This window comes from Panthera pardus, unplaced genomic scaffold, assembly GCF_024362965.1.
Source record: "Panthera pardus isolate Hobbes unplaced genomic scaffold, ASM2436296v1 HiC_scaffold_6, whole genome shotgun sequence".
Classification (NCBI taxonomy): domain Eukaryota; kingdom Metazoa; phylum Chordata; class Mammalia; order Carnivora; family Felidae; genus Panthera; species Panthera pardus.
This window is the reverse complement of record NW_026526991.1, coordinates 65949456-65969049: the sequence shown is the minus strand read 5'-3', so window position 1 is coordinate 65969049 and position 19594 is coordinate 65949456. Positions and strand designations below refer to the sequence as shown.

At 37.6% G+C, this 19594-nt stretch overlaps 1 protein-coding gene across 3 annotated transcripts in view; it reads right to left on the bottom strand.

Moving 5' to 3' along the window:
- The window catches only part of CCNT1 (cyclin T1), a 47699-nt gene that overhangs the window by 20249 nt on the left and 7856 nt on the right, over nucleotides 1-19594 (bottom strand). The window contains exons 2-5 of one of the 3 annotated variants that reach the window (XR_002072417.2): nucleotides 12424-13745; nucleotides 10560-10641; nucleotides 3895-4023; nucleotides 677-737 (exon numbers count right to left, since the gene is read on the bottom strand). Coding sequence is in view for 2 of the 3 variants with exons in the window: in XM_019419204.2 (XP_019274749.2) it covers nucleotides 677-737; nucleotides 3895-4023; nucleotides 10560-10641; nucleotides 12424-12584 (433 nt within the window). In the remaining variant the exon portion in view is untranslated. Of the gene's footprint in view, nucleotides 1-676; nucleotides 738-3894; nucleotides 4024-10559; nucleotides 10642-12194; nucleotides 12369-12423; nucleotides 13746-19594 lie in introns of those variants that run through there. The other 2 variants (XM_019419204.2, XM_053895688.1) reach the window with 2 other exon arrangements.

Here is a 19594-nt window from a genome sequence, read left to right as displayed (position 1 = left end):
GGAGGGCTTGCAGGAGGGGGGATGGGCTAAATGGGTAAGGGCCATTAAAGAATCTAGTCCTGAAATCATTGTTTCACTATATGCTAATTTGGATGTAAATTTTTAAAAATAAAAAATAAAATTAAAAATATATTATTATAATAATAATAGTAATAAAATAAATATAATGACAAACAGATCATAAAAATCCATAAAGGAAAAAAGTTCTTTAGTTTCTGCCATTATTTATCAGAGAGTTAAAAACGGGGGTGCCTGGGTGGCTCATTTGGTTAAGCATCGGACTTCAGCTCAGGTCATGACCTCACAGTTCATGAGGTCCGAGCCCTGCTGACAGCTCAGAGCCTGGAGCCTGCTTCAGAATCTGTGTCTCCCTCTCTCTCTGCCCCTCCCCCGCTCACACTCAGTGTATGTGTGAGTCTCTCTCAAAAATAAACAAACACTTAAAAAAACTTTTTTAAAAATTGACCAACCTTAAAAAGCAAATCATGAACCCAAAATTTAAACACCCTGCTAACTGCTACTCTATAGGTTGGCTATACCTGCACTCTCCACACTCTACAACCTCTATAATTTGCAAAAACCTTCAGTAGAAATTTTCTTCCTGTTTCCTATTTTGCAAATTTTAAAATATTATATTACATTCATTTTTTAATGTTTTAAAGAAAAATAAACTTACCTAAAGTCTGCAGAATTATGCTTTCTAATATCACCAGATCTTGAACTTGTTGCAGGTAAGCCTGCAGGTGAGAAGATAGATAAATTATTCCCCAAAAAGGCACACTATATGAAGTGTAAACAATTCTAACACCCCTTCCAGGGAAACCAAAGCAACAAAAGGCAGGAATGGAGTTAGGAGGTAGAGTAGGAACTAAAATAGAATCCTTGTATCTATTCAGCACAAATTCTCCTCTTAAAAGAAGAAAAAAAGTAGTATACTGAGATCTAACACTTTATTGATAACTGGCTACAGAAAAGGCACCAGAGATTTGGCTCACTTTCAAGAATAATATTTGTGATGTAGACACAGATAATTAAAAATACATCTTTTTCAACATCACCAAAATACATCTGTAGATCCTTCCTATAGTACTATAGGCAATATCAAACATTTGACTACTGATAAACCTTTGAGGTAGATTTCTAAAAATTATAAGAAGAGTTCAAAGGAAAAGGGAATAAACTAACAGAAAAAAACTCTCTCAGATTTGTACCAGCCAATACTATAGCCACTCTCCACACATGGCTACTGAGCACTTAAAATGTAGCTAAATTTAAATGTGTAATAGAATATACATCAAATTTTGAAGACTTAATTTAAAAAAATGATGCAAATTACCTCAATAATGTTTTAATATTGATTTTATGCTGATATTATATTTAGTGTTAAATTATATAAAATCATTAAAATTTCTTCTTTTAAATGAACATTCCATTTTTTAAATGAAGATTTTAAATCAAATTCAATGAAATGTCAAAAATTTTTAATTACACATGACTCCCATTATATTTCTATTGGAAAGGAATGGTCTAGACCTCTAGGAAAATGAGACTGAGGGAGGAGTTAGATCTATATACTGTAGTGAAGTTTCCACTTTATGATCCTGAGGAAGTCCAGTAAGGACTTAAACTATGCCAGTTCTCCTCTCCATATAGTGAAGAAAATATCTTCTAAGATTCATCATCTCATGTGAGCACTGGGTGTTGTATGGAAACCAATTTGACAATAAATTATACTTACAAAAAAAAAAAAAAAAGAAAAAAAAAGATTCATCATCTCATGAGGAATAGAAACTCAAGTGAGGGGCACCTGGATGGTTCAGTCAGTTACGCATCTGATTTTGGCTCAGGTCATGATGTCACGGTTCCTGAGTTTGAGCCCCACATTGGGCTCTGTGCTGACAGCTCAGAGCCTGGAAACGGCTTTGGATTCTGTGCCTCCCTCTCCCTCTCTGCCCCTCCGCCCCTCCTCTGCTCATATGCAGTCTCTCTCTGTCTCTCAAAAATAAATAAACATTAAAAAAATTAAAAAAAAAAAAAAAGAAACTCAGGTGAGAAGTTATATAAATACACTTTAAAGGGAAAAAAGTGAGAATTATTTTTTGTTTTACTTTGTTAAAATAAAATTTTGTTTTATTTGGTCAGTTCTATGGACCAGTGTTATTTACTAGTCTAAAGCCAAAAAAAAAAAAAAAAAAAAAATGTCCAGGGCAATATAAGTCTTTCAAGAAGAGCTACTGCTGTACCCAGAGAAAATGATGTCAAGACACTGCAAAACAATTCACATAATTAGGGGCTATTATCAAAATAAAAAGAACCCTCTCAAAAATTACTTTCTCCAATATGAGCAAAACACGCAAATTTATTTGATAAAGGATGACTCATGCATCCATTGTAAGAGACGGAAGTAATCTAGTAACAGAAACCCATAGTTTAAATACTTACAAATGGTCAGACCTCAAAATTTCTCACAACTCATCACTCTCCAACAAGACTTTAAGTTTATTTATTTTGAGAAAGCGAGAGAACACACTCTAGAGAGAGCACACAAGAAGGGGAGGGGCAGGGAAAGAAGAAGAGAGAAGTTTCTAGATAGGTTCCGTGCTGCCAGTGCAGAGCCCAACATGGGGCTTGAACTCACAAACTGTGAGATCATAACCTAAGCCAAAACCAAGAGCTGGACACTCAACCATCTGGCCACCCAGGCACCCCCCGCACCCCAAACAGACTACTAAAGCCAGGACAGAGTTTCCCCTCTTTAAAAAATGGAGGGTAAAAAAAAGCTATGTGCACATGCATAGGACAAAGGTCTGATGAATATATACTGGAATTATAATCAGTAATATCTTGCTAAGAGGAAGGAAGATGAGCTTTAACTTTTACTTCAAATGATTCTTAAATGTTTGGATTCTTTTTTTTTTCTCCATGTTTATTTTTGAGAAAGTGCACCATCAGGGGAGGGACAAAGAGAGAGGGAGCCGGAAGATCCGAAGCAGGCTCTGCAGTGACAGCAGAGAGCCTGATGCAAGGGCTTGAATTAAGAACTGCAAGGTCATGACCTGAGCGGAAGCCAGTCGCTTAACCAACTGAGCCACACGGGCGCCCCAAATGTTTGGGTTCTTTCATAACAAGCATATAAATCTTTTGTAATTTCTTTAAAAGTTGAAAAAAAAAAGTAACAGGACTCATTTTTTTAAGAATTCACAACAAAAATATACTTGTAAGAGTACTATTCACAATATTATACTGGTAAAAAGTTGGAAATTATGTTAGCAGAGAATGAATGATTATGTATGTACATAAGGAAATAAATTATCTCAACATTTAAAGAAAATGGAGAATAAGATGGGAAAATATTTGGGGGGCACCTGGGTGGGTCAGTCGGTTAAGTGACCACCTCTTGTTTCGGTTTAGGTCATGATCTCATGGTTTGGAAATTTGAGCGTCGTGCCAGTCCTTATGCTGACAGTGCAGAACCTGCTTGGGATTCTCTTTCTCCCTCTCCCTCTGCCCCAATCTCTCACTCTCTCAAAATAAATAAATAAACTTAAAAAATATATATTAAAAAAAGAAAATATCTGGGATAATAATAAGTGAAAAAGACATACAAAATATGTACGTGTGTGGCTACTCATAGAAAAGCAGCTGGAAATAATGATTCACCTACATATCCGTGGTTCAAATTATATCTAAATAATATATTTTCTTTCTGTTTTCCTGTGTTTTCCAATTTTACTATAATGTATACAATTAACTTTTGCCATAACGTTTCTGATTTTTTGTAAAGGAAAACACTGAAAGTTTAACAGCCCCCATTTAGACTTCAGCAAATCAAAGTTACAAAATTAAATCATCATCAAAATAAAGAAAAACAGATATGTGTAATTAATCCCTTACCTCACTCCTAGTATCAGGAAGTGATTCCTGTGGATGGAGACAAGCATGTGCTACCTTGATGACGTGTTCCAATTTTTTTGGTTGCTCCTCTACTTTAGCTGCTAGAAATAAGGCCGCTGGAGCCACAGACTGGATGGAGAGAAAATAAATCGTATTTATTCCTAGATCGAAGGAGATCTAAAAAAGAACTAAGTCTCAAACCAAGTTCTTGGCCTGCCTCAACTTCATCACTTCTTGTTAATGCCTTTTCTTCTACTTAAAATATCCTCCCCTCTCCTACCCATTAATTCACATCCACTCCTGAAAACCAATCCTTCAACAAACTAAATACCTAATGCAAGAAACTACTAGGTGTAAATAGTTGGCTTTTCATTTAAAATGAAATTCTTTCTTTAAGTTTATATCATAGCCCTCTGTATACTTTTTTTTAAAGGAGTACACTGAAAGTAATTAGTGGTCGCCAGGAGCTAGAAGAGAAGAATGGGAGCGACCACTAATGCTTAAGAAGTTTCTTTCTGGGGTAATATAAATGTTGTGGAATTAGATCATGGTGAAGTTGCACACCTTTGTGTGTTAACTGTACACTTTAAAACCAGCTAATCATACACTTTAAAGGATAAATTTTATTTTATGTGAATTATCTCAAGTACACTTACATATGAGGGAGCACAAATCTCAAGGGAATTCAAAGAATATTATTACATTCAAGAGGCTATACAAAGAAAGCACTTAGGGAGGGAAAGAATCTCAAGCCAACACACAAGTAGACAACAAATTCAGTCACTAAACAATATAAGAGATTAGAGCAATAGGACATAAGTGTAGCTTGGTAGTGATCTAGAAAACCTCAGGAAGAATTCTTTTGAATCTTAACAAGAATACTTCAATGAATCAAAGATGGAAATGGCAAGAGGCAGGAGTCAAAGAAATACAATAAATAATTTTTTATACAACTTAAATATCCACTTTACTGAGTAGAACTGACAAGCATTCTAATACTTATTTGTATCCCTGCTATCTGCTACTTTGCTAGAAGAGATTTTTATCCACAAATTCAATTCACAGTAACAATTCTCTTCCTTCATATTGGCTGCATATTTCCTTCATATTTGTATGGAGCCCTATTTGTATGCAGCCAGCTCCATATACATACATTCCTAGACCTTAGGATAAGCACAGCAGAACCAGAGGAAAATTGTCATGAACAAGATGTGGGGAATCAGAGCAGGAAGCACACTAAACTGAGTAGGTGACACAGATAACAGGATATGGAACACAAAAGATCTTTAACAAGAGAGTGACACTAGGGGCGCCTGGATGGTTCAGTTGGTTAAGGTCCAATTTCGGGCTCAGGTCATGATCTCATGGTTTGTGGCATCAAGTCCAGTGTCGGGATCTGCGCTGGCAGTGGGGAGCCTGCTTGGAATTCTCGGTCTCTCTCTCTCTCTCTGCCCCGCCCCCTTCACATGCATGTGCGCACGCTTTCTCTCTCTCTCTCAAAAATAAATAAAATGAACATTAAAAAAACAACACACAAAAGAGTGACGCTAAAGATTTTAGGGAAAAAAATGTATAGTTTAAGAAACATTTAGAAAGATATCTTTGGTCCCAGGAGGGACCGAAAGGAACAAAGAATGAAATGCATTAAAAGGTAATTTAAAAAAAAAATTAATAATCCAGGTATTAAAAAATAAAGTTTAGAGTAGGAACTAGCAATACAAATAAGGAGGGGAAAAAAAACACAGACATGATTTTAGAAAATTAATAGGGTTTCACTAAATGTATGTATTTGCACGCAGAAAAAAAAAATCCTAAAATGGTAACAGGGTTATCTCCAAACAGTGTAAGAATATCATCATTTCCTCCTTTACTCTCTGTCTTCTTTTAATTTTATGATGATGACTGCGCACCAATAGAGACATAAAAACAGTTAACACTATAAAAATTAACAGGACTTTATAACGGATTTGAAAAAATGGAAAAGAACTACTTAATGACAATACTAAGATTCTAAGCCTACAACTTTGCCTTCAAAGAGCTAAAAATATATTTGAAAGGCAGAAACTAAAACATAGTATACTAACAATAACTAAGAATGCAAGATAATAATGAAGTGACTACAAGAGATAAACTTTAATCTAACTTTTGTGCAGTCAACCATGTAAATACTCATTGTTCCTCATGGAATCACTTACCAAGCCAGTTTAGCAAAACATTTTCCCATTAAAGGCAGTTTCTAAGAGGAATTCTTATACCAGGTAAGAGTTTAAGATTTTCTCCATTTTGTTTTACTTAAGTTTATTTATTTGAAAGAGACAAAGAGTGAGTGGGAGAAGGGCTGAGCAAGAGGAGAGAGTGAGAATCCCAAGCAGGCTCCGCACTGCCAGCGCAGAGCCGGATGCGGGGCTCGAACCCATGAACCGTGAGATCATGACCTGAGCCGAAGTCAGACGCTTAACTGACTGAGCCACCCAGGCGCTCCTACATTTTAAAAGAATAAAAACGCTGGGGCGCCTGGGTGGCTCAGTCAGTTAAGCGTCCGACTTCGGCTCAGGTCACGATCTCGCAGTCAGTGAGTTCCAGCCCCACCTCAGGCTCCATGCTGACAGCTCAGAGCCTGGAGCCTGCTTCCGATTCTGTGTCTCCCCCTCTCTCTGCTCCTCCTCCTGCTCGTACTCTGTCTCTGTCTCTCAAAAATGAATAAACATTAAAAAACATTAAAAAAAATAAAAATTAAAAAAATAAAAGAATAAAAATGCCACTTAATATTTGTTTGCTATGTACAGGCATTTTGTAAATTAATTCATTTAAATCTTATTAATACTCTATGAGACAGGCACTGTTACTGACTCCAAAGAGATGAAAAAAAACTGAGGCCTATGTAACTTACCCAAAGCCATAGAACTAGTAAGCAGTGCAACAAAAATCCAAATCTAGACAGGTCTCACTCCAGAGCCCATCCTCTTAACCACTAAGTTTGACCCCTTACGGATTAGCTAATCAGAAGAAAATACACATAATCAAATCAGTTAGGTATCAAAATACAACACCCACATTTTACAATATATGAAATACAACATAAACACACATACCAAGTTGCTCACCACTAATTTTATATTCCCCCATTTGAAAATATTTAAAATAATACATATAGAAATTCAATTCATGAGGTTAAATTTCTTCTCAAAACGAGAGTAATGCAATGCCAGTATTTAAGTAAAAATAAATCTATTTAAGTAAAAATAAATCATTCAATCATGTTCACTAAAGAAATAAAACTTACTTCCATTGAAAGGCAACCTCTCTATCTTCCAGGGTGTTTGAAATATATTTTATCTTGATATAAGTGATGCAAAATACAATAATGCAAAAATTAATCAAGTTGCACACTTCAGATTTTTATGCTCTACTGTTCAACTTCAATAAATTTTTTTAAAAAACAAATGTTTAAAAAGCAAGAGCTCTAGGCTCCAAAACACTGAAAAATGAGAAAAGTACCCACAACATGTGAAATACAGCTGTAATACATAAGAGCTCATATAAATTAGGAAATCAGGATAAAAGCGGGACAAAGGGAATCAACAATTTTTAGTCAATTCTTCAATTTCATAAGAACAATGACCAATAGGTGTAAGAAACTCAACTTCACTAACTGAAGAAATGTAAATTAAGAAAATAATTTAGGACTACCTCTATCTTGTTCACCACTGTATCCCAAGTGCTCAACAAGTAGTTAAAACTTGGCATTTCCTGATGTAATGAATAGAAGTTCTGATGTAATGAATACAAGTTATTTGTGATGAAGCAGAGAAAAGGATCCTCTCTTACAGTGCTATAAACAATGCATACTGATATAATCTTTCAGTAGGGCAAACTGGCACAATGAAACAATGTATACTGATATTATCTCAGTAGGGCAAACTGACATAAAAATTTTTCAAATGCAGTCTCCCGGACACAGCAATTCACCTATAGGAATTTATATTAGAACAAGCACATAAGTCACATACTATGTATGTACCAATTTTATGTAACACTATTTGTAATTAATAAACTAGAAACAACCCAAATATCTACCAATAGGGAGCTGACATAAATTATAGTAACTACACAAATAAATACTATGTGACCATTTAAAGTATAGTGACCCTCAAAAACACATTGGGGGCACATTTGGGGTTTGGGGCACCTGGGTGGCCCAATGGGTTAAGCATCTGACTTCGGCTCAGGTCATGATCTCCCAGTTTGTGAGTTCGAGCCCTGTGTCAGGCTCTGTGCTCAGAGCCTGGAGCCTGTTTCAGATTCTATGTCTCTGCCTCTCTCTGCCCCTCCCCCATTCACACTCTGTCTCTTTCTCAAAAATAAACAAACATTAAAAAAAAAACTAAAAAAAAAAAAAAAAAACAAACAAAAAAACAAACAAAAAAAACCCACGGGTTTGAACTGTGTGGGTCCACTTATATGTGGGTTTTTTTCTATAAATATAGTCCAGTACTATAAATGTATTTTCTCTTCCTCATGATTTTAGTATTTTCTTTTCTCCAGCATATTTTATTGTAAGGATATGGTATATATAACACACACAAAAAACGATGTGTTGACTGTGTTATTGGTAAGGCTTCTGGTCAACAGCAGGCTATTAGTTAAGTGTTTGGGCAATCAAAAGTTATATGTGGATTTTTGACTATGTGGGGGTCAGTGCCCCATCCCCACCCTGTTCAAAAGTCAACTGTAATGAAAAACCAATACAAAAAGATAGAATATACAGTTAACTGATAAAAGCAACTCGCATAAGAGTATAGTAAGAAATGATTTTTTTACTAGAAATAAATACTAGTATATTTATAAAAAAATGTCCAAGACCCAAAATGACAAAACATTTATCAGTGGTTACCTCCGGAGGGTGGGATTACAAAGGAGCTTTCACTTTCCACATTATACATGTCTTTCTTTCCTACTTTTTTTTTTAAGTTTATTCATTTATTTTGAGAGAGAGGGAGAGTGTGCGAGTGGGGAAGAGGCAGGGAGAGAGAATCCCAACAGACTCTACACTGCCAGCAGTGAGCCCAATGTGGGGCTTGATCTCATGAACTGTGAGACCATGACCTGAAATCAAGAGTCAGACCCTTAACCGACTGAGTCACCTAGGCACCCCTACATTATACATTTCTATATTAATTTTTACCATAAGTATTTATTACCTTTGTAATGGTAAAAAAAAATAATAACATGAAAAATGCATGGCAGCTTGACTGGACAAATATCAATGCTACAATAATGTATGATGTGCTTTATAATTTGAATTTCAACTTATCACAAGTAAACTCTTAAAAATTAAGATATTAAAAGGTGATATTTTTGATCTGTTAATTTTCAAATGTGCCTAAAATCAATTCTCTAGAGAGAAACAACAATCCCAAATTTAAAGTCACGGGATTTTGGGAAAGGTCGTGTCATCCACTAGAGTCTCTCTATATTGAATAATTATCAAGTCATATTCATTCAAATTTACTGAAGGTGCTTTGGAGGATATACAGAAAAGTGAGTCTCTGTCCTTGCTAAGCGTATAATACATAGGAAATAAGGAAAAAATATACTTTACCATAATAAAAGAGAAGACATTTAGAAAACTTTTAGAATTGGCAAGACAGCTATGGACTTTGTCTTCAAATTTCATTCTTTATCCACACTGCCTTCTATTCTAGAACTATCAGATACCCTCAATAAATGCTTTTCTCTGTCTTAGTTTGCTCCTTGCAATCAGAGGTAGGGCATGGTTGCAGGTAAAAGGTCTACTGATAGGACAAAGCCAAGCTGACTGGATAATTGGCAAAAATTCGGAACACTTAATCCACAGATCCAAAGGGTTTCCTGTGAGTATGCCAATATCTTACAGGAGCAATAGCTAGCTTCACAGATTCTCTTTCTATGGCATTAAAAAAAAAAAAAAAAAAAAAAAGAGGTCAAGGCTATCATCCTAAGGACAAGTCTTGAAAACTTTTCCACAAAACATAACCTTTCTTTAAAAAAAAGATGAAATATTTGACTCACAAATCCATACGAAGTATTCATCAGGTTTAACCCTATTACCTTGTGATTTTATTAAACAAATATAGTCTTACCTGCAACTGGGAAATCACTATGCACTCGCTTCCAAGTCACTTATAATAATGTTAAATAGGACCATTTCAGGTATCAAAACTGAAAATAGCACTATTTACAATTCTGTCCAGAAAAAAAAAATCCCTTTATTACTATTATTTTCTTTTTCCTGTCTTAAAAGTCACCCCCCAGTCATCACATAATGTGCCTTCCCTTCCCAACTGGTCACTGAATCATTTACGTTCACCTGTTTTCCTGTGACTATATTATTATTTAGTATTTCAAAAATTACACTGAAATTAAGCATTGTTTCCCCTTTACTGCTCCTCTCCCATCCCCAAAATGCTAAGTTTAAGTGTTCAATAATCTTTTTATAGAGAATCCACCTATTCTAAGGATACACTAAGCCTACCAAATAACTACCTAAGCAGGAAAATTGGAAGAACTGGATTCAGTGTGGCACATAATGATCCCATTGAAATCCCAGTTCACCAACAAAGATCACAAACACACACACGTCGGAATCGATCACGAAAGGATTACACATACAAAAAAAGACTTACATTTCGATGGAACTGTGTAAAGGACTGAATCATGTAGAATCGATGCATGTATACTATAGCAGTGTTGATAGTCAATTGTGAGCTAAAATGTTCGTTAAGGCCCCAAAACAGACTGGCAGCACGATTCCCGAAAATACAACCTGTATATCCTCCCAAAAGGACCATGCAGCCATGCACAATACATGCTTCTAAAGGAAAATCATACATAATTTTCCAAATTAAAGAGCAAATCTGTTTTCTTTCACCAAGTTATTAACCACCAATTGACACCTAACATAATGCCTTACATACATACAACAGATATTCAATATAACAATATGCTAAATTGATACACAAGCAAGCTTCTTAGCACGTGGGGATCAAGAAGGATATAAAAAATTTACCTAAGACCTAAACCAGTCACTTGCCTCCTGAAAATCTTGCAGTGGTGATCCATTAGCTCAGGGTATCTCTTCACATGACTTACAACATTACACCTTCCGTGATCCGGCCCCTAGGTATGACTCCACTATCTCCTCACCTTCTGACCTCTAGAAATTAACTTTCCACTCCCACTTGTCTCTGGCAACTAATAAGCCTTTTCATATGGTGATCCCTTGGACCAGAAACACTATGGAATGATTTTATATTCATTCACTGACAAGAAAAAAACTTAAATGCCTTTACTTCTAAAGCCCTCAGAAGACAATGTGGGTTGTTATTCAGAGAAAAGGTCGTCATCCCATGACGTCAACAACCTTAACAACAACACACATATAAAAAAGGATTAGATGTATGGAAACAGAATTTAAAACAAAAAAAAAGCTTAACTCAGTACTGAACTGATGCTTAGGAAACAAAATGGATATCTGCAACAAAGAGGACACTTCTTTTGAGAGGAGCACAACTTTAAGACACAAACATTACAGCCAGCAACACACTTAATCCACTCAGAAACACACTTAACCCAACACACTTAATCCACCCAGAAATAATTTTCCACTCTCAGACTTTAAAACTATATACGCTTTGTCTGTTACAAAATGAGTATATTTTCTAACAAAAATACTTCAAGTGAAATAAGTCATTAAGTTACCTGATCTTTGAAATGCAAAGAAAATACACATTAGAACTCTGAGTAATTTAAAAACCCAACATTTGTAAGTGCTTATTTATTTAAATGCTTTTTTAAAACATTAGATCCTTGGGTCTGTATCCTTACGAACAGAAACTGACATCCTTCTTTCCTCTGGAATTCTATAGTTTTAACAGTAGCTACCATTTGAAAATCTAAATACCACGCATTGTGTTGGGCACAGAAACTACATGCAAGGGGTAACACTCCATTTTACAGACGAGAAAACCAAGAATTTGACAAGTTTCCTAAACAGCTAATAATTGGGAGGAACGGATTTTGAACCTAAGCTGGGGCATTAATTCTAGGTCACCCTTTCTTTATAAGCCCTTCAGGTCTTGAATTTCTCAAAACTCTCTTTAAACACTAAGTTCAAGAGGCAGCCATCAACAGTGAAACCTCTACCAAACCCGTAGGGCATAGCGGAAAAGTACAATCTGAAAGTCACCAGACCAAGAGACTACAACACAACGAAAAGGGACTAGGAAAGGCTGGTTAAAACACAAAACTGCGAAGGATACGAATTCCCAGCAAGGCTGATGGCACTGGTGAGCGAGCGGGAAATTAACTCCGCTTCGCTTCCCTCGCGCAAACACTGAATTGGAGGCTGCCCCAACGCAGGTTCTACCACCTCGACATTCAGCCCCTGCCTACCCTGTTCCCTCTTCCGTCCCTGACATAGCCTGAGGCCTGGACGCCCGAGCTAGGCGGGTCTGACTCCAAGGCCGGAGGCCTAGGCCGCAAGGATACACGTTAAGACGTTGTCCCATGTCCTGGAGCAGATTGGCCGCCTGCTGGCGAGAAGAAAGTTCTTTATCTGGGTCCAGGCCAAAACGACGGGACGGGCTGTTTTCCAGCTGTTCTCGAGTAAAATACCACCGTTTGTTGTTGTTCTTCCTCTCTCCCTCCATAGTGCTTCAACCAGAAGGCAGCGGCGGAGGCTGCAAGCACTTCCCAGCGTCACCTAAGCGGCGACACACATCCGCTGTGCGGGGGCAACCGCGACGTGACGAACTTCCGCTGGAGGATGGACGGCTAGGTTGTGACAGGCTTCCGCAAAGAAGGACTAGATCAGGGGTCTACTTCCGGAATGGACCTCACGACAGCCTGTAGCCGAATTAACAGCCAGTAGGCAACCAGGAAAGACCTTGAGTCTAGGACGCAGGCGCCAGTCATGTGACCCCTGGGGGTAGGGTGGGGTTAGAAGTTCTCGTTTGAAACCCCATCTCCTCCCGCGAGATCTGGGTTTAGCCTTGGCGTGGTGGAAGAAGTGGCGGGGTAACTGTTGTGGCGGGCGTAGGCGCCCGCCCACGCGCCCCTCGGTGGTTCTTCAGAGAATTTCGTTTGTGGTGGAGGTGGAGGTATAAAAATGGTGCCGATTCTGAACTTGACAGAAAACAGGTGAGACTGTCGAAAACTGAAGAAAGTAATCAAAAAGAGTGACCCTATCATATATCGTAATATAAAGCAACAAGAAAGCTGTTAGGTTGTTGGTAACAGTGTAAACTACCCGTTTACAAAGCCGCTTTACAACATTTATCCAAAGCCTTGAAAAAATTCCTATCCCTTGCTACAGTGATTCAACATAAGGGAATGAAATGAAATGAATAGTGTTAATGAATTTAGCGATTATGGGGCGCCTGGGTGGCTCAGTTAGTTAAGCTTCGGACTTCAGCTCAGGTCATGCATGATCTCACAGTTCGGGAGTTCAAGCCTTGGGTGGGGCTCTCTCAGCACAGGGCCGACTTCCATCCTCTGTTCCTCTCTCTGCCCTTCCTCCCTCTCAAATTTTTTTTTTTTTTTAATTTAGTGATTGCTATGTTCCAGGCGCACTATTGACTCTTCATTTAAAAGGCCCAATATCACTACCAAGAGATAGTAGTACTTCAGTCCTCGTTTGGCGGACGAATGAACTAAAACTCCTTCATTGTGGAAAGCTTCCACCTCCACATAACACACGCACAAGTTTGTAAGTCCTTGTCCTCCGTCGAGATACACTCCAGCTGAACGCACGGGCAAGATACTTAGCCTCTTTGTGCCTCTCGTATAAATGGAAATGGTAATAATAGTACCTACAGGTTGTGAGAAGGATTAAATGAAGCTATAATTAGTTAAAAGCCTTTGTAATAGTACCTGGATCATAGGAACATAGAAAACATTGATTAGATGTTATCATAGTGTTTATTATATTAAAATTGAGGGCAAGGACAATGCCTTCTTCATCTTTGTGTCCATAGCACTTACCTAGTGCAGTCCTGGCCCTAGTAGTCAATAAATATTTGTCAAATATTTGCTCACAACACCCTACAATAAAGAAACGGGCTCGGGGAGATTAAGTAGTTTGCCCTACGCTACACTGCTTACAAGTGTAGGTTTTTAAATCAAATCTAATGCCATAATTCTTTCCATTCTAGTAAACTGTATTCTTGCTTTTCTAAAACACTCAATTTGCCTTAATTAAATTGGTATAGATTTAGAATCTTTGTCTTTTATAATATTTTGAGTTTCACCATTTTAGACGTGGCTGTTCTCACTCAGTTGGATTCTAATTCATTCTCAGAAGTATTTCCTTCCATTTCAGGCCCTTCTCTGCCATCTACTACCTACAGTTAGCATTAGCGACATTTTACTACAGAAAAACTGAGGTTCAGGAAGATTTAAGTGACTTATTTCAGGTTATAACATTTAAAAAAATGTATGATTTGAAACTTCTGATATCACAGACTTGTTTCTTTTAGTAGAATAAGCATTTTTTCAATTATATAGTCATTATATAATCTTTTAAACAGCCAAAATTATTTCTCCCAGAACCCTCTTGCCTGTTTCTCTGACCTGTGTTTGGTTCTCTATTTGATCCCTTGGACTAATGACTCCATTTTGAATTTGCTATCCTGGCTGAGTATACCAGTCTTCCAAGAAAAAGTTCTAAGAAAAAGTTAGCAGTATCTGCTAAGCTCTAGGCAATGCAGGTGGTAATCAATGCCTTGCTACCCAGGCATACAGGAAATATGAGAAAGGAAATATTCTTTGACTGAAGATAAATATTTGAAAGTAGGCAGCAATAATAATAATTGCTAAACATGAGTTTTGCATCAGGCCTGGATTCAAATCCCAGCTCTTTTTTGTTGTTGTTGTTAACCTTCAGCCATTTTTAAGTGTACTTAAAAATGTACATTCCATAGGGTCAACTGTAATCACATTGTTATGCAACTGGTCTCTACAACTTTTTCATTTAGCAGAACTGAAACTCCATACCTATTGAACAACTCCTCATTTCCCTCTCTTCACACCTCTGACAACCCCCATTCAATATTGTGCTTCTATGAGTTTGACTGCTTTAGCTATCTCATATAAGTGGAATCATACAGTGTTTGTCTTTCTGTGACTGGCTTGTTTCACTTAGTGTAATGTCCTTAAAATTCCCAGCTGTTCTTTTAACTAGCTGTGTGATCTTAAATGTTATCTCTGGATCCTGGCGGGACACCATCTGGCACATAGTAGGTATTCACTGCATGTTTATTGTCAAAATAATGTTAACCTTCAGGGCGTCTGGGTGGCTCAGTCAGTTAAGCATCCAACTTCAGCTAGGACGTCATCTCACGGTCCATGAGTTCAAGCCCCACCTTGGACTCTGAGCTGACAGATCAGAGCCTGGAGCCTGCTTCAGAGTTGGTGTGTGTGTGTGTTGTCTCTCTTTGCCCCTCCCCCACTCATGCTCTGCCTCTCTCTCTCAAAAATAAGTAAAAACATTTAAAATTAAAAATAAATAAAAAATAATGTTAACCTTCAGATAAGTTGTTCTGAAAGAACAATTGACAAAATCTTAAACCAGAGGAATTTTCCTTTTTTTCTCTTCTTTTTTTAATTTAAATAGGACCCTATTTCCTATAAATGAAACCAATCAAGCTATTCTTCCTCATAACTAGATTAATCTTGTTCTGAATGTAGGATTATACCATATCGCATGGTTTGATCTTATTTTGCATTGTGCTTACAAATGTCGTATTTCATCCACGTTGAACATTACCATCTACTACTGTTAAAACAGTTTCTTTCCAGGACCCCTGGGTGGCTCAGTCAGTTAGGTGACTCTTGATTTAGGCTCAGGTCAGTATCTCACAGTTCATGAGATTGAGCCCTGCATCAGACTCTGCATGCACAGACAGCTCAGAGCCTGCTTGGGATTCTCTCTTTCTCTCTCTCTCTCTCTCTCTCTCTCTCTCTCTCTCTCTCTCTCTGCCTCTCCCTGCCCCCACTCTCTCTCTCTCTCTCCCTCTCTTAAACATTTAAAAAAGAAATTTCCCCCCAAAAATTTCTTGCTAACATTTGTAGAGTCTCCAAATTAAAACATGAAAAGACGGTGTGCCATTTGTAACTGTTCCTAATTCCACATTCAGTTGATGTCACTCTGATAGCTTGAAATTGGCCATGGTGTGTGGGTGTTCTGGTAAATTATTAACAACTAGCTATCCAGAAAATAATTATATGTGTACATATATGTACATAAGTTTATACATAAATTTACCAACATAAAAGATGTGTAGCACACAATTTCTAAAAAATAGAGTATACAATCTTTATCATAAATTTCTTTTTTTTTAATGTTTATTTAAACATTAAATCAATGTTTATTGAGACAGAGAGACAGAGAGAAACAGAGCACAAGTTGGGGAAGGGCAGAAAGAGAGGGAGACACAGAACCCAAAGCAGGCTCCAGGCTCTGAGTTGTCAGCACAGAGCCCGACGCAGGGCTCAAACTCAGGAACCATGACATCAAGACCTGAGTTTAACCGACCGAGTCACCCAGGCATGCCTACAATCTTTATCATAAATTTCTTATAGCCAGTTGATTCTCACAGAATACTTTAACCCACTTTTGCTGAATTCTTTTTTTTTTTTAATGTTTATTTATATTTGAAGGAGAGAAAGACAGAGCATGAGCGGGAAGGGGCAGAGAGAGACACAGAATCTGAAACAGGCTCCAAGCTCTGAGCTATCAGCACAGAGCCTGATGTGGGGCTCCAACTCACGAGCCATGAGATTATGACCTGAGCCAAAGTTGGCCACCCAACCGACTGAGCCACCCAGGCGCCTCCAGTTTTGCCAAATTCTTGTTTTAAGAACTAACCTGTGATTTCATTTGACAAATGAGAATAGTTTTGACTATTGGTTGACATTTTCATTTATGTTAATCAATAAAATAAAAGTGAAACAATGAGACTCAATGTTGGAACTCCACTTATTTTCAGTGACTTGAGCAACATTTTTGCTGACTTGGATAATAGTTTTTGAAAACTTGAAGAATCTTTCAATTTTTTGAGCTATTGACAATTTAATGGCTATAGACATGATATACTTTTTTTATGTTTATTTTTTTTAATATGTTTATTTTAGAGAGAGAGAGAGTGGGGCAGGGGCAGAGAGAGGGAAAGACAGAGGGTCTGAAGTATGGTCTATGCCAACAGGAGAGAACCTGATGTAGGGCTCCAACTCATAAACCGTGAGATCATGACCTGAGCCAAAGTCAGAGGCTTAACCAATTGGGCCACCAAAGTGCCCCAACATGATACACTTTTAAACTTAATCTACATTAATTTATTCTCTTATCGCTTTCTTAAGTCTAGTCAACAAAATAAATAAATCAAGCTTTTGTTTGTAGCATTTGCCAATTCTGTATTGTAAATTCTCCCATTATGGCCAATTTCAGGCTACAAATATGACATCACTGAGCATGAAATTGGGAAGAGATGAACACACCATCACGTAGTATTTCCTCCGTATAGATAACAATAGACAGGGACTTCTGGTTTCCAATCTGATATGTAAAGAGCTTGGAAGTCATTGCCCCTGTTCTCATAACAACAAAAAAACATGAACAAACTGAAAATCAACAACCCTTGTTAGATCCAGCAGAGAACTGACATGACAGGGCAAACCTCCACTATAAAAACTAGAAAGACAGAATCAGAAGAGGCAGAACAGAAACTCATGACTTACTGGGAGCAAAAACTACTTTTGAAACCAGAAACTGATAGGAATACTTGGGCAGTTGACTAACTGCTGGAGATTGCACATAGGCTAGATTGAGAGATTGAAACAAAAACAACAACTCCTGAGGGCCCCCACATTTTCATGAGTTTTACCTCCAGGAGCCCCATAGGTCTTACTATGAAGATTGGAGAAAAATCCCCTCATCCTTCTGGCAGGGAGAGAGAAAAAATACTTGGAAATAGACCCAGAGCATTCAGTTCTCCTTAACAAAGGCCTGTCCTCAATGGTAGCTACTTAACAGAGCCTAACCAACATAGGAGAAGGAAAATAACCAACTCCAGCCTCCTCTAGCCTTCTGGTTTCACCTAAGATGGGGGTGGGGGAGGGGAATAAGTTAATAAGCATTTGTGAAGGTCAGTCCAGGGAGGACACAAACTCACTAAAATACTGAGACCTGATAGGATTATAAAATGCTTCCCCCCGGGGCACCTGGGTGGCTCAGTCGGGTTAAGCGGATGACTCTTGTTTTCGGCTCAGGTCATGATTTCACAGTTCATGAGTTCCAGCCCTGCATCAGGCTCGCCACTGACAGTGTGGAGCCTGCTTTGGATTCTCTTTCTCTCCCTCTCTCTTTGCCCTTCCCCTGCTCATGCTCTCTCTCTCAAAATAAATAAACTTAAAAAAAAAAAAAAAAACCACTTCCCCAGCTTCCCCCTCTTATCAACACATCAGTAGATCTGTATAATAACAGGATTACAATGGAAGGAACTAAAAATTCAGACCCTATTTAAGGAGTCTGTAGGTAAACCCAAAGATAACATGGGAGACAGAGACATCAGAGGAAATTTTAGCCTCTGACAGGTATAGCCATAGCAAACAGGAAATACCAGCCTAATTCCCAAACAGATAAATATAAAACCCCCATTCCTTTTACCCAATATGTCACATCTAACTTTCTACAAAAAGATTATAAGGCATACCAAAAGGCAAAAAGTACTGTTCAAGAGACAAAGCAAGCATCAGAACCAGACTTTTGATAATTTTGGAATTATCAAACTGGGAATTTAACTGACTAATATGCTAAGGACTCTAAAGGAAGAAGTGGACAACATGCAACAAAGATGAGTAATGCAAGCAGGGAGATGAAAGCTAAGAATCAAAAGGGAATGTTAGAGGGGCGCCTGGGTGATTTAGTTGGTTGAGTGTCGGCTCTTGATGTCGGCTCAGGTCATGATCCCAGGGTCATGAATTCAAGTGCCACATCAGGCTCCATGCTCAGCATGGAGCATAGGATTCTCTATCTCCCTCTTTCCCTCTCTCCCACTCCTACTCTCTTTCTCTAAAAAAAAAAAAAAAAAAAAAAAAAAAAATTACAAAAGGAAATATCACATAAAAAACACTGTAATAGGGGTGCCTGGCTGGCTCACAGTCAGTAGACTTTTGATCTTAGAGTCATGAGTTAAAGCCCCATGTTAGGCCTAGAGCTTACTTCAGGGAAAAAAAAAAAACAAAACAAAACTGAAGAACACTGTAAAGGAAATGAATGCCTTTGATGGGCTTATCAATACACTGGACACAACCAAGTAAAGAATCAGTGAGTTTAAAGATATGTCAATAGAAACTTCGCAAACTGAAAAGCAAAGAGAAAAAAGAATAAAAACAACAATATCTAGATACAATACATATAAATAACTTCATAAGCCTATATATAATAGTACAATGTAGTATAGGAAGAGATGAGTTTTTAGTATCTATTTTATTTTTAATATCGTTTATTCAATTGTATGTTTAGATACTTTTTAATAGTGGCTTGTTTAACAACGAGCTTGCAAAATTCCTGAAAATTTAACAGGCAGCTAAAAACTAGTGTGAACTGATTGAGCGCTCTGCTTGAAATAGCTTAAAGACTCATCAGGAGTACCATATTTAC